Source organism: Aulostomus chinensis, chromosome 18 (genome assembly GCF_037954235.1).
Source record: "Aulostomus chinensis isolate RoL2024-O1b breed Wild chromosome 18, RoL_Achi_v1.0, whole genome shotgun sequence".
NCBI lineage: Eukaryota > Metazoa > Chordata > Actinopteri > Syngnathiformes > Aulostomidae > Aulostomus > Aulostomus chinensis.
In genome coordinates this window covers 11,024,474-11,039,958 of record NC_141337.1, presented here as the reverse complement: position 1 = coordinate 11,039,958, position 15,485 = coordinate 11,024,474, and the positions used below count along the sequence as shown (strand labels likewise).

Below are 15,485 nucleotides of genomic sequence, written 5' to 3'. Positions count from 1 at the left end.
ATTTAACGAAATTGTATCGGTGACGGCCTACCCGGATCAAATCACAGGAATAGTACAATATTTAAAAAGTTGTTTTTTGTGTGTCAAAATAACACTTTGAATTCAATATCGTGTAGCAGGATACATGTCCCGCCTGCACATCCTTTTATAGTCCTTAGAAAATATATTTTGAGACAGAGTTCTACATTTGATTTTTTTTTTTAAATCGAATTAAAACGTGTAAATCATTTGCCCAATCTGAGCAAATGTTCGGTGCCATTTAATCCAATTGTGCACATTAACCACCAGAGGGCGGCAGTTAACTGCAACCAAAACTTTACAACCTCTTAGTTTTTTTTTTTAAATTTACTTTTTAAATATGGCATGTGAAATATCTGTATCTCAAATAAATGTGCAAACCTGATAGGATTTTGCTAAACCTGTGAAAGACTTTTCTAAAACTGACATGCCATTTCAAATTAATAAGCAACAAAACCACAGTCCATTTAATTTTCTTACAAATATTCCCAAACAATAAGATGAAAGTCTGATTATGATTGTTATCCAGCAAAAGGTCTTCAAAATTAAAATCTTTATTGGAATATATTCCAAAGCCGTTAAGTCATCTCATGACTGAACAAAAATAGCCATTTATCTTTAAAAAAAAAAAGGAAAAAAAATGTCCCAAGATTATTCCAAAATGTACTGAAGAGCTTTTGACAAAATATACATTGCAATATCTTGAAGTCACTAATTGACTTGTTAATAAATAATACTGTGAAAAACATTTTGTACATAACATTTAGACTTCCCCTTATTTGCAACCAAAACTGACGACTACTCTCACCCTTATTTATTTTTTAAAACAAATTGTGAGGCCCTTTTCCACAAAAATATTTGACAAGTTGGTGCATCCTCTAACATCACCCCCTGTAACAAGAAAAGAAAAAGAAAAAACAAAACAAAAACACAAACAGAACCGTAGAAATAATATAATAATGATGGATGCATCTTTTTATAAAGCAACATTGATAAAAGCAGATACAAAGGACCAACTATCGACAATAAAATATACAGATTACATTCCTTCAAGGTATCAGATCGAGGGATCCTGAGCAATAGACAGACCCCTCTTGATAGGAACGAGAATAAACAAAACAAAACTTGTAGTGTAATTTTATTAATTACCACTCGGATTGCCAATTTGAGATCCGGAACAGGATTCAAACTCGCAAAAAAATTCTAAATCCATGTCAAAAGTACGGTTCAGTGAAAGTCACATGCTGGAATTAACCTTGGGGGTCCATCCATAAGCATACAAATATTCTGTCTATGCTGTTTAATGTACAGAGAGAAGAGCCTATTAATCCTCCAGTCACACAGAGCTCAGGCCAGTGGTTATATAGTGTCGCTGCGGGATTAAAGGATGACTTGCATCAAGCCTCAACTTGACAAAAACATTCAGAGCCTGGTCACGGGCAGCGTGTGCGCAGTTTCCAAAAAAAAAAAGAAAGAAAAAGAAATAAAATATTATGGCTGTATGGGTGGGTGATGTCTTCGAAGTTACAGCTGCCCAAATAGCTCAATTAGTCGTTGCAGCGACTTGACAAGATGCAGCGCTTTTGATGCTAGGAACAATGGACTTAGGGAAATTCAATGTTTAATTACAGATAATAATAATAATTAAAAAAAACAACAACAAACAAGCCAGGATGAGAGGAAATGGTGGAGATGAGTTGAACCCCCCATCTTGAGTGTCCACCTTCCTTCAGAAGTGCAAGAGGGGGATGGATTTGTCTGCTCAGTGGAGTCTTGTGCCCTTCATGGGCTGATTCAGTGCAAGAGGTGTCTTACCAAAAAAAAAAAACCCAACAGGAGGCGGGGGACTTCTTCTGTGTTCCTCAATGTTCTCCATACTTCCCTGTAATCCCTTCAGTCAAAACAAAACACGAGTCCATGTTTCAGTCTGGCCACATTCTCTGACAGTCCGCGTCTTTCACTTCTCGTACAACATCCACAAGTGTCCCTCTGTTTTTGAAGAAGATGGCGAGAGCTATGTACAGATAGTAGGGTGGTGTTGAGTAATGGGTGCTTCACTGAGGCCGCGGATCTCCGTGGACTCTGAAGCGATAGAGGCAGGTGTACTCTGGGTGCCCCCAGTTAGACAGCACCCGCACCTCGATGATCTGGAAGGCCTTGTCGTTGTGCTCCTGAAAAAGAAAACGTGATCACTCAGCGAATGCTGGCAGACACAGAAGCAGGGTTTTACAGACTAATGTGAGTGTCTAAATTACCATAACAGGGAAGGTTTGCAGTGACTCCCCATCTTCCTGGTATGTGTACTGCCCAAGCAGCTTCCCCTCCTCTTGGTACTCATCATCTAGACCCTGTGGATGATAAGGCACCAGAAAAAAATGTCATCAATTCTTGATGTTCGCATTCCATCATCATGTGTCTGATTCTGATAATGTGTCTTACGAAGACAGTGAAGTTGCGAGGAGCGCTGGTGATGTTTCCAGTCGGGGACAGGGATTTAGGGATGTGTTCCACGCCGAAGGATGTAGGCAAGATCCTCAATGTAAGCCGGATCACTAGATAACCCTGGGAACCTTTGAACGCCCAGCAGTTACCTGGGTACACGTCAGGCTGAAGGGGGAAGCGGTAATATATACATGTTTAATGACACCTCTCCAAGCTTAGTGGATGAAATAGTTCTGTCTCAAAGAGGAGCTCACCTGGATGACAACACGTGGAGACTGGGAGAAGTACCAGAGGGGCAGGCCAAACAGACTCATCAGGGCTGTCTTGGTCTCATACGTCTCAGAGCAGCGGGTGCTGAGGATGCTGCCACCTGAACGCACACCGACATGTTAGATGGGAATCTAAGCATCAGAAGAACTGAAAGGCCCCTGCTCACAACCAATCCATCCATTAATCAACGGGAGACAATGACAACGGGTACATCGGCGCCAACGCTGGCTGTGAAATGAATCTCTCATGTCGGTCACCAGACTGCTCAAGAACAGCAGAGAGTTTACAGTTAATACCCTGCTGTCCCTTAGCCTGGCTAATGCTTGCATGCTCGTTACATAAGAGACATACATTAAAGCAAAGTACTCAGTTATGAAAAAGCGAGCTTGCTAATCCCCCCCCCCCCCACACACACACACACATACACACACACACACACACTAGTGTTAAGTGACTTGCATCAAGGCTGGTGAAGGGGATTTCTTACCTCCAGACTCCAGGGCGTAGTCCACCAGACCCGTCCGATCCTGGGAGTAGAGCTTCAGGGCATTCTGGACAATCAGCTTCACTTGCTGGCATAGAGATTCCCACATATCAGATATCCCCACATAAGGGCCATGCAATGGAAGATGATGTTAATGTTGACAGTAGAAAATATGACCATTACCTCCTCTGACAGTCCCTCTGTAGAAGCAGTTCTCTGGACAGTCCCAGTCACGGTCTGGACAATGGTTTTTGCTTGGGACTCTGCCTCACCCAGGGTCTGAGCTCGGTTAAGCTCCAGCTGCATGGACACATTCCTCAGGATGCTCAGCTCCAGTGAGGCCAGCGAGGCCTGTAGGTCTGATGTGGTAGTGTAGCGCTGAGACAGCCAGTGGATTAGAGACTCGGGCAACTCGGCCTGCTCCTCTCCTGACCCGCTGCTGCCAAAGAACAGAGCCTGCATCTCCTTACGGACCCGGGAGGACACCTGGGTGCTGATCTGGAAAGAGGATTCATAGAAGTGATAAAAGACGTGGTGTGGAAACCTAGAACAGTCATAACAATTACGATATTTCTGTTACTTACAGTCTCTTGCAGAGAGTCCAGCTGTTCACACTTGCCCTTACACCCCACAACACCCTGCAGGTCCTGCCTGATTTTACCCAACTCCATCTCAAGCCGGTGCACCTCTGCTAGCAGAGCGTCGTGGTCCTCCTGCTTCACACTGACACTGACAGAACAACAGAATACACCCATGAGATGCCATAATTGTGACGAAGTTCCTGAGAAAAATGTGAAAAAAGAAAGCAACTGCCATTGTGTGGTTGTTGGTACCTGAGGGGAGCTGAGTCCTCAGCCCGAGTGAGCACCTCCTTCTCCATTTGCTCTTTCTCGTGCTCATAATGCTGCTGCTTCTGGTGCAACCCCTACGACACAGGGCCACACAACTGTTACAGTTGTAGCAAAGACAATAAGAAATGTTCACCTTCACTTTCACAAATGTTCACAAGGAAAGATGAAGAAGCAGCAGCAGAGTCCTACAACAAGCGCTTGTGGCCTGTCAGCGATTCTTGGCTAAACACTCGTGTTGATATTCAAGAGCTCCCATCTTATCTGATCCCATCATTCCTCATCAGTCTGAGATGGTCTGAATTTTCTTTGACATCATTGTCTCCCAGGTTGTGTTACATGTATCGCCATCTCTTACAATTTCAATAGTCTGTGTTTGTTAAAAAATATATATATCAGTCTCCATGCTGTCAATAGCTGCTAATGTTTTATTTTTAAATGTTTGTATCCTCATTCTGTGCTTTTATTTTATATGTTAAAATTAAAATTGTTACATTTCACTTGTCTGCCTTTGAAACTCATCCCAAAATGTTTCTCACCAATTATTCTCAAGAACAATAATTAAACTAAAACTAACAAACGAAGCATTAAATCTACAGTACCTCAGTCTTGGCAGCCAAAGTGTTGAGCATCAACTCCAAATCAGCCAGTCGTGCCGTCTGAGTCTCTTGGTGCAGTTTTACTTGCTCTGCACTCTGGAAAGAGGAAAAATAATTTGTGTTAAATATAGAGGTAAAACATCCCATTTGAACAGTGAGGGCAGCATCATCACTCTACCTGCACCATGCTTGTCTTCTCCTGCTCCAGCTGTCCCTGCAGCAGGCTCAGCCTCTGCTCCAGCAGTGAGGACACCCATAGACCCAAGCTCTCCCTGTCTGTCTCCGTGTGGAGCTTCTCCTTCAGGGTGTTGTAGAGAACCATTATGTCAGTGTGATGCTGCTCCTGCTTCTGGTCACTCTGGTGAAGTTGTTCCCACAGCAAGGATAACTGGCGCTCTAAACGTTCAAGGCGTTCCAAATCTACACTGGAGACCCCCGCTGAGGGAAGGATGGGCTGAGGAGAGGAACAGAGGGGTGGAAATGACTCCTGGGAATGAGCTGCAGCTAGCTGTTCAAAGGGCATTTTGATCACTCTAGTGCTACTCGCTGCGTTACTGCAGTATCTCACCGGTGCCTGGGTGTGTGTGTGGATGGCTACGGTCGGATCCAGGGGGGTCTCAGTTGCGGGGATGGGGACAGAGGCAGGAATTGGAGCAGAGGCTGGCAGCAAAGTAGACAAGTAGGTGAAGGCAGACGCAGCCCGCCACTCTGTCAGGTTAATGGTGGGGAGGTAGGCAAGCAGGGCAGCAGTGGACGGACCCCACAACCAAAGAGCTGCAGGTAGAGAACAGACCACTGAGTTTCAGCCGCACACGTCAGCTCGTAGGTCAAACATTGCTAATGAAGGCGAGGGGTGGGGTTCACCCTGGACAGGTCACCAGTCCATCACAGGGCCAACACATAGAGACAGACAACCATTCACACTCACAGTCACACCTACGGTCAATTTAGAGTATCAATCAGCCTCGTCCCCTCTTGATGTCTTTGGACTGTGGGAGGAAGCTGGAGTACCAGAGAGAACCCACGCAGGCACAGTGAGAACATGCAGACTCCACACAGAAAGATCCGGTGCTCGAGCCTGGGTCGAACCCGGAACCTTCTTGCTGTGAGGTGACAGTGCTGACCACTGCACCACCGTGCCACCACTAATGAATTTAATGAATCGGAATTAATCCAACTACACAAAACTAATCATTTCCATCAGCTGTAAAGCTATAAAAACAATATTCACATCATATAACAGCACACTGTGACAGGGCTGAGTCGATGCATCATATCACATCATGGGTCTAATCAGCCTCTGTGGGTGAGGGGCGCACCACTAAAAAGAGAAGCATGCTCTGCTGCTGTTAGTGAGTGAAAACAGGGCTGTTCATTAGAAGCCCAGAAAGGCTGACCTGAATGTTGCACTTGATTTTCAGAGGATGCCCTGGGGAGGTGTGCCGGTTTTTGGAAATCTACTGCTTCACGTCTCTTTCTATGACCACTAAATGGGTTGCACCAGTGACAACGAACGTGAGAGGAACTCCACACTTTACCAACTCACCGAAGAAGAGCAAAAAGGGTAGAAGAAGCAGCAGGAGCTTCCAGAGGTTGGGAAGGCATCTGAAACAGAGTCACACGCAGGTTAGGTGTATAAACACGACTGACAGGAGTGCGTGCAGCTCCTTGTGAAGAAGAAGAAAAACAAAACTTAAATGAATGTAAAATAACTTCCAACTATCAAACCATGATTCTTTCATTAAATGGGGCTCTCACCGTGTCAGAAAGAAGACGTTGAGGATAGACATGAGAGACACCAGCTGGTACCATCCTTTGGCGAGTAACCACAGAAGACCCTGGCCTGCCTTGACTAGAGATGGATTATTCACACAGATGGAGAGGAGGAACGTGATCAGAACATGATGCCTTGGAAAAAAGCAGATGAGAATATTTTTTTTCCCGAGATGAGGGGAACAGGTTTCCCATACCTGGAGCTCCCAGAATAATCCAGAGCACTGACAGCATCTTCTGAGCCACCGTCACAACTCCTGATCCCACCGCTTTACCTGCTCTAGCCACACAGTAGCCCGGCTGGAGGATGCAGTAACCTGGAAGACCAAAGAATAGCACAAATGAACAAACTACCGACAAACTGCTGAAGAGCTAAACGTCATCTCAATGTTAGAGAAGTGCAGGTCAACCTGTGTAAGCTAGGAGGCTCCATAGCGCCCCCACCAGGCGCCGAGGCCTGGACGACTGTGTGGGGAGGACGGTGTGTGTCATGGAGTACTGCTTCCCTTTACAGTCATCACCTAAACCAACATAATGGCAGGCAAACAGAAATACAAACGCAACGGATGCATGAATGGACACATTAAGATGTAAACATTAAAAAAAAAAGAAATAAACCAAATAATGCGGCAAAAAAGGAAATTTAAAATAGAACAAAATAAACCCGCAAAACTAAACTGTTACTATCAAAAGCAAAATACAAAGGCATGCATGATTCACATGTGTGTGTATGTGTGATGACACAACATGGAAGCTAAATGTGTGACTTTGCAGACATCAACAGCTGTGAGAAAAATGCTTTTATGGTCATTTTCTAATTATAAATGTGATTCTGGTCATCACTGTAAAAAGAATTTTTTGTTTTTGTATGAACATAACAAAACAAAAACAAAACAACCTAAAACCAGCAGCTTGTCGATCTATTTTTTGTGTAGAGATCACCTATAATGTGGAGCCACGGCGTTAAACCTGTCCCGTTGACGTGAGAAAGACGTGATTGAAAGAAGCATCTGCTGTTAGCAGAGCTCAACAGGCTGCTGACCAACCAGTTCACATAACCTCTGCTGCTGGACCCAGCACAGGTCACGCATATGATTAACTCTGTCAATCATGGCCACCAGCAGAAAACATGCTGCTATAGAAAGACTGAACATGTGTGTGTGTGTGTGTGTGTGTGTGTGTGTGTGTGTTTGCACGCTTACACAGGGAACCATTGAGATGAAGATGCGACGTGTCTTCAGTCATCAGATGCTTCACATTCATGCTTCCACAGAAACTTGAGTGAGCTGCAACATACCGAAAAACACATTTTATTTGCTGCGTGAAAGTGAAACTGTCTTCATGACAATGTGATGACAGAGGAGCTCTGCTGTTATAAAGAAAATGAAAAGCCTTTAAAATCGGAATCAGTGACGATTGAATCCATATGCAGCTGTCAAGAGCAAGAGAGCAAACACTCTGCTGCATGCAAAGAGGCTGCAGCAAACTGAGTGTACCGACTGCATACCTGAGTTGAGGAACTGGAAAATTAAGATGTTAATTAAGGAGAGAGTATCTTTTCAGGGAGCAACACTGGGAAAGCTTGATGAAATAGAAAGAGAGAGAGATGCAGAGGGAGTTCTTCAGATATCAGACAGTTGAACGCATTTGTCCTAAAACAAGATTTAAAGAGCGTAGGAAGGAGACAAAGTTGGTAAGAAAAGTTTCTTCACTGAGGAGCAGCAGAAGAGGTCACTGAGGTCAGAGCTGGGACCCTTGGCCTTTGCCCTTGTGTATCAAAAAAGAGGGAGGGGGTACCTTGTTCTTCATAGCCATTAGCCCTGCTGCCCATCATCCTGTGAAGGGTGCGTTGCTTTAACAGCCACAGTTGGGACAAACAGGAGGACACCGTTTGTCTCATGGAATCCGAAATTGACGTGAGGAAACCTGGTGACACACCCGCCCCCATACAAGTGGTCAAAACACATACGACTTGTTCCTTACAACACACACACACTTAACCACAAAATTAAAGAGGACACAAAGACAATGACAAGAAATAGATGCATCCCCTCAACAACAGCCTGAAGAGGAAAAGGACCTGAGAGGAGGAAAAGCATGGCTCAGCCAGAAACCTGAACAGTGATGAAGAAAAGATTGCTGAGGCAGAAATAAATGAGTCTAAAATATGAAATCTTTCGTGGTCTTCAAGACCTTTGAGACTCTGAGCTGAGAGACTCTGGAATAACTGCGAACCCCCCCCAAGACAGAGGATAAGAAGACGGATGGGTGATGAGTGAAGAGTACATGTATATATCTCTTTTTATGTACCTTTTCCTTGTGGGTTCCTGACCCTTGAGCCCAGCCAGAGCACACTGCTGTATAGCAAGGTGACAAAGGACACTATGGGGGCCAGGGCTCGCTTGCTGAGGCGCACACACGTATTAGACATTGACATCAGGACACCTGGAGAAACACACCACTACTTATTATACTCTCATAATAATAAAAAAAAGGATTCGTCGGGGACACTTTATACTTCCAGGCATTTCAAAAGTTAAATATACTATATTTCTGTCTCACCTGTCTTGTTCCTCCGACTCCTGTCTCTGGTGTAAATGCTTGTGAAAGGTGATGATGAGCATGAGAGCGCATCACTGGAAGCTTCTGCAGCCTGAGAGTGTGACATTGATGAAGAGCAGTCTTTACATATATAACCGTTGACAAGGGTGGTGTGGGACTTCGAGGCGCTGGCGTCACCGTTGACGCTTGATGAACTGTGTTCAGTGCAGGAAGTCCGCCCTGAGAGTGAGTGAGTGAGTGAGTGAGATAGTGAGAGAGAGAGAGAGAGAGAGAGAAATGTTTACAATATTAATCATATATGTAGATTAAAGTTGCTAATGAGTGAATATCCACTGTTGGAAATATCAAGTATGACATTTCAAAATGCTCATGCATCTTTAAAACTTTGCAAAAACATGTTTTGCAATTAGTGCTGGAAAGCAATCTTCTAACAACTGACCCCAGAGTCCATCACCGGAAGTGGAGGTGGTGGTTGTGGTGATGATGGTGCGCTGTCTCAGGCGGGATTCGTCTGAGCAGGCGGTGAGCAGAGATGCAGCAGACGTAGCGCTGCTCTCCTGAATGCTGCTGCTGGTAATTGGGGTGCTAACAGCAGAGAAGGAGAGGTTTTTCCTCGGTGTGGCAATTTGGCTCAGGGATAAAGACGTGGATTTGGAACTGGACTGCTGCTTCCTGCTCCGCAGTGTCCTGTGAGAACAGAGGCAGGAAACATAAAGAAGTGTTACTTTTGCGTGTGTGGAGCTGACAGAGGCACGTTGACCTAAAAGATACATAGCACCATGCTCAGACATCCATGAACAGATGACAAGCAGACATTTACACTACGTTAAGCCAACATGTGCTTCCATTATTCGTCTCACCGTGTCTCTGTCCAAGTGCTGGAGTAGCCGCTGTTGCTGTGGTTCTGGGTGTAATCATCTAGATTCTCATCGTCATAGTGACCGTTCCTGGCCTGCAGGCGCAGGCTCCGCCGTGACATCCTGGGTGACTCGTACACAGGAGCAATGTGGTGTTCTTTCTCAAACTCTAATGCTGCTGTAGAGTAGCTGGAGCTGAGAGGGACAGAAGGGAGGAGCAAGTGAAGAGTGGAACAGAAGAAGAGGAGGCCGAGTTAGAGAGAAATACATGCGAAAATGATACAAAAGACCTTCAAACTTCCTAAAATCAGGAAATAGGCATTTCTACTGATTTGTGCATCATCTTCAACATGTCGCCTTCTCAGCCATTTTCCCAGAAAAAAATTTAAAAAATAAAAAAATCATACAAAAACAAACAGTCCATTCAGAGGGAACACAAAACTGTCATGCTGTTGTTGACTGCAGCTGGCACTGAGCCTGACAGGAAGTGAGTCACTCACAAGGGAGAGGGACAACAAGACAACAGAATAGGCACAGTATGGCTTTTTTAGCCAAATCACAGAGGGGAAAAAAAGCCAAATAAACAACACAAAGAATGCAAGTAGGATATGAATAAAATTTACTCCTCTTGCTGTCGTACAATAAAAGCCAGCAGTGAGTGAAAACACACCATGAATGTTGTCAATTTTAACATCGCAGTGCATTGGGCAGCTGTGACTCACGCGGCCACACCCACCTGGCAGGGTACTGAGGACATGCAGAGCCAAGGACAACATTCTGCCAAATAGGCAACAGGGCAGCAGTTGTGAAATACCCCGTTACCATTACAAAATCTATTTATCATCCTTCTTTCCTGGTGCATGGAACTAAAAAGTTTGGATTCATGAAGCCAAAGATCCACTGTAAGAGTTGGTAGACAAGCACAGAACAAAGTACCATCACTTGGTTTAACTAGAGACTGTTCGCATTTTTCGGGGGAAACTTCAGCTAACTTCATGCTAAATTATCAACACAAAATACTTTAACAGAGCTGCAGAAGCAAACTACTTTATTATGCTACATTTTAGTATCATAGTTTCACAACTGTATCAAACCTGGTGGCACCTCAGGGGGGAGCTAAACACATGACATGGTTTATTTGAGTTGTTTGTGAAGTTACAATCTCTTAAACAGGAAGGCAGTGTCAATAAGACAAAGTTGCCTTCAAAATAAAAGCCTCACGACAAAAACAGGAAGCGAGGCAAAATACACAAACTGCATGCAACCAATACAGTTGAGGACAAGTGTTAAAACATCAACTGGGTTATCTACACCAATCCCTATCCATCAAAATCATTATATTACTGTTCCAAGGCACACAAAAAAACAGTGGCTTTTATTTGAACTCTATGATCTGAGCTAAAATGTCCTGACCAAGCTGTACCTTCCCAGCATGAGGATAAACAAGGGCAAACAGAATGACTTATTTTACCTGTTTCAGAGGGACAGACTACAGGGACGTTCCCCGTAAAAAAAACAAAACAAAAACAGACTTTAACTCATGACAAACAGAGCAGAATCTACTGTGTACTAGCGCTCTACGGGCCTCGCCCGCCCGGCTCTAAACCTTGAGGATTACACACTCCTGCTGAGAGCCAATTATGTGCTTTCGAGCTTGGTCTGCACCCTGCTTGCTGCTCCAACTGGCTCTCCTGTGAACACAAGATCAGGGCACGACCCTTGTCTCTATATTCCGTCCGTCTAACTCAGAGCTCACTTCCAATGATGAACAAGAACTAGAGCGTTTGTATACCTGCACACTTATTATAGCTACATACAGTTAGGCCCAGAAATATTTGGACAGTGGCACAATCTTCATGATTTGGGCTCTGCATGCCACAACATTGGATTTGAAATATAACAACTACAACGGAATTGAAGTGCAGACTTTAAGGTTCAATTCACGGTGTTGAACAAAAATATATGATTAAACGTGTAGGAATTGTAGCTATTTTTATACGAATGCTCCTCATTTCAGGGGCTCAAAAGTAATTGGACAAAGAAACGTGACCCTTAGTAAAATGTTACTTTTGAATATTAAGTTGAGAATCCTTTGCAGACAATGACTGCCTGAAGTCTGGAACCCATGGACATCACCATACGCTGGGTTTCCTCCTTGGTGTTGCTTTGCCAGGCCTTTACTGCAGCTGTCTGCAGTCCTTGCTAGTTTATGGGTCGTTCTGCCTTAAGTTTTGTCTTGAGCAAGTTAAATGTATGCTCAATAGTGTTGAGATCTGTGATTGACTCGGCCATTGCTGAATATTCCACTTCTTTGCTTTAAAAAACTCCTGCGTTGCTTTTGCAGTATGTTTTGGATCATTGTCCATCTGTACTGTGAAGCACCGTCCAATCAACTTTGCTGCATTTGGCTGAAGCTGAGCAGAAAGTCTATCCCTATACACTTCAGAATTCAGCCAGATGCTTCTGCGTTTTGTCACATCATCAATTAACACAAGTGACTCAGCACCATTGGAAGCTATGCATGCCCATGCCATCACACTGCCTCCACCATATTTTACAGAAGATGTGGTGTGCTTTGGCTCATGAGCTGTTCCAATTCTTCTCCAAACTTTCTTCTTTCCATCATTCTGGTACAGGTTGATCTTAGTCTCTTCTGTCCAAAGAATGCAGTTCCAGAACTGGGCTGGCTTCTCCAGGTGTTTTTTGGCAAAGTCAATTCTGGCCTTTCTACTTTTGAGGCTGATTAATGGTTTGCACCTTGTGGTGAATCCTTTCCTTTGTATTTACTCTCATGAAGTCTTCTCTTCATGGTAGACGAAGATACTGACGCACCTACTTCCTGGAGAGTGTTCTTCACTTGAGTGGATGTTGTGAAGGGGTTTTTCTTCACAATGGAAAGGATTCTGCGATCATCCACCACCGAAGTCTTCCATGGACGTCCAGGCCTTTTTGAATTCCCAAGCTCACCAGTGCACTCTTTTTCTCAGAATGTACCAAACTGTTGATTTGGCCACTCCTAACATTTCTGCTCTCTCTCTGATGGGGTGCTTCTTTTTTTCAGCCTCAGGATGGTCTGTTTCACCTCCACTGAGAGCTCCTTTGACCGCATGTTGTGTGTTCACAGCAACAGCTTCCAAATGCAAACGCCACACACGGAATCAACTCCAGACCTTTTAACTGCTTAACTGATGACATGTTAATGAGGGAAGAGCCCATGCAGCTTTATTTATTTATTTTTTTTTTGCAGGCTTCTGAGTCAATTGTCCAATTACAACCCTTGAAAAAGAGGTGGCTACATATTAAAGAGCTGTAATTCCTAAACCCTTGCTCCAATTTGGATGTGAATACTCTCAAATTACAGCTGAGAGTCTGCACTTTAAGTCCCTATTGATTATACAACTGTATCCTGAATATGTTTTCGTGAACAGCAAAAATAATAAAACTTGTGTCACTGTCCAAATATTTCTGGGCCTAATTGTATCACAGTTTCACCAAGACTAGCCTTCTGCCTCTAGGACCAGGAAGAGTAAACATTAACCAATCTGTCAGTGTGTGTGTGTGTGTGTGTGTGTGTGTGTGTGTGTGTGTGTGTGTGTGTGTGTGTGTGTCTGTGTCTGTGTGTGAGACAAGCAAAAATGATTTACATGGTGACATCACCAAGCTCACTAACTCATGTAGTTTGTCTGGTATGAACAGGAATGGCATTACTTTTAAATTCCCCTGGCACAACTGACAGCATTTCTGCTCAAATGCTACACAGCAGCAGGATAAAGATGCAAGGATATTTGCTCTCTTCTCAGGGACAAATCAGCAGTGTGGAAACAGCTGAAACCAACTGAAACCAACTAAAGACCCGAGATGTTCTATCCCACTGAGAAACACCTCATTGGAACCTGTGCTCCCGGTCAGAACAGCAAAGTCAAAAATGAGGGTCAATGCTCTCTGGTGGTTTCTCAAGCAACGAGCTGCTGTGTGAGTTTTACCGCTGGACAGAAAACGAAGAAAAGATCCAAATGTCATGCATGCACTCGGAGAAGGAGACATAGCCGCAGCCAAAAGACCTGGTTAACCTGCTCAGATCAGTGAGAAGTGCCAGCACCTTCATATGAATATAAATGTGAATTTCAAATCATAGAAAACTAGCTAGAGTTTGGGTTTAACCAGTTTTAACTAGCTTTGAATGTACTGTGTTTGAAATGTGAAGGGAAATAATCAAAAACAAATAATAGGAATGTAGACTAATATCTCAGTCCCCACAAATAATCAGCAGATCATTGGACTCATATGTATTATTCCAATGATTAGAGAAGGAGGAGCCTATAAAAAAGAAATTGCAAAAGTTGCGAATTGTGAAAGTTTTAACACAACAAAACTTAGAGAAATACCTGAAAGATCGTGATCACAATGATAATATGAAACTCTAGCAGCCAACACACACACGTTTCTCAAGCTGATGTATTTTACAAGAACAAAATCACATCTAATCCTTTGGTGTGCTTAGGTCACAGGCCCTCATAGCAGCAGTGTAGGTCATGCTGGCATGTTATGTACATGCGAGAGTACATGTACAACTTTTATCAGTTCGTTGCATCAGAGAACAATGATCCAGTATTCAATGGTGATGTCACTCAGACTCCCAACTGGCACTGCGTGAAGGGCGGGGCAGGACAGGGTGTGTCTGAGAAAGGAAACTAACTTGTCTGTCTACAGCCTACAGTCAGGCACAGTCCATGAATCCATCAGCCGGCTCTCCCTGGCAACACTTGAACCGCAAGATTCAGAACAAGACTTTAGAAGATTATTTTAGATTATGGACTCCACTGCACTACGTGTGACTGTTGTACCAGCACCAGAAGAAGATGCACAAACTAAAACCATGTTTAAAAGCTTCCACTCACACTCCGTCTGTTCAGAGGCTGCAAGCAAGTTGCATGAGTGTAAAATCTTTCCAGGTGCTCTGGTTATCCAAATGGATGGTGCACAGCTGAACCGGATGCTCCCACAGCCCACATCGGGGATATAGATAGAGACGGACACGGTGAAGACACAGATAAAGACACAGACACACTCGGTGTAGAGAAAGATGTTGCTTTCCATCCCAACACTCAGCTTCCTGGAATCTCTCCTTACATAACACTAAGCTTTGATAGTCTTCCCACCCCCAGCAGGCGCAGGAAGCTTTCTTACGATGCGCAGCAACACTAAGAATCAGCTCAGACCAGATTGTTTCTTTCACTACATTCCATTTTGCTTTTAGCATGTAGCAGATATTCACATCAAGAGTAGCAGTGCAGTGAGTGAGCAGAAAGGGCTCAGATCAAATCATTCCACATAACCTGCAATAAACAGAAGAGCTTCGGGAACAATGATCACTAAAAATTAGTTATTGATTGCATATGAAGCTAAGGTTGCCGCAATAAATCAATTCAGTCCATTTTCTTGTTGGAGAAGTAGTCTTACCTGCTAAAAAATGGAACTGATTAATCCAGAAAGTAACTAACAGATTATTTCGAAAATACGTGTTCGTTTGCAGAATTCTACATACAGGCATCAAAGTAAATCCCGTCCATGTTTAAAGTGGAAGAGCAGGAAGAAAAAAGCGAACATTACTGCAAGGAGCATGTGAGTCCGA

The 15,485-nt window shown here is 43.8% G+C and overlaps 1 protein-coding gene across 10 annotated transcripts in view; it reads right to left on the bottom strand.

The window, feature by feature from the left end:
- Positions 1–556: 556 nt before the first annotated feature.
- sun1b (Sad1 and UNC84 domain containing 1b) overlaps positions 557–15,485 on the bottom strand; it is a 28,398-nt gene continuing 13,469 nt past the window's right edge. For 7 of the 10 annotated variants that reach the window (XM_086184960.1, XM_086184968.1, XM_086184967.1 and 4 more), the window contains 21 exons: positions 9,857–10,048; positions 9,436–9,683; positions 8,997–9,215; positions 8,745–8,879; positions 8,232–8,360; positions 7,637–7,720; positions 6,845–6,955; positions 6,632–6,751; positions 6,420–6,513; positions 6,208–6,266; positions 5,230–5,435; positions 4,840–5,115; positions 4,665–4,757; positions 4,048–4,139; positions 3,799–3,943; positions 3,398–3,712; positions 3,218–3,302; positions 2,715–2,830; positions 2,458–2,625; positions 2,274–2,366; positions 557–2,189 (listed from right to left, as the gene is read on the bottom strand). In XM_086184960.1, coding sequence (XP_086041086.1) covers positions 2,073–2,189; positions 2,274–2,366; positions 2,458–2,625; positions 2,715–2,830; positions 3,218–3,302; positions 3,398–3,712; positions 3,799–3,943; positions 4,048–4,139; positions 4,665–4,757; positions 4,840–5,115; positions 5,230–5,435; positions 6,208–6,266; positions 6,420–6,513; positions 6,632–6,751; positions 6,845–6,955; positions 7,637–7,720; positions 8,232–8,360; positions 8,745–8,879; positions 8,997–9,215; positions 9,436–9,683; positions 9,857–10,048 — 3,097 coding nt within the window. In that variant the 3' untranslated portion in view covers positions 557–2,072. The remainder of the gene's footprint in view (positions 2,190–2,273; positions 2,367–2,457; positions 2,626–2,714; positions 2,831–3,217; positions 3,303–3,397; positions 3,713–3,798; positions 3,944–4,047; positions 4,140–4,664; positions 4,758–4,839; positions 5,116–5,229; positions 5,436–6,207; positions 6,267–6,419; positions 6,514–6,631; positions 6,752–6,844; positions 6,956–7,636; positions 7,721–8,231; positions 8,361–8,744; positions 8,880–8,996; positions 9,216–9,435; positions 9,684–9,856; positions 10,049–15,485) is intronic. The other 3 variants (XM_086184965.1, XM_086184966.1, XM_086184969.1) reach the window with 3 other exon arrangements.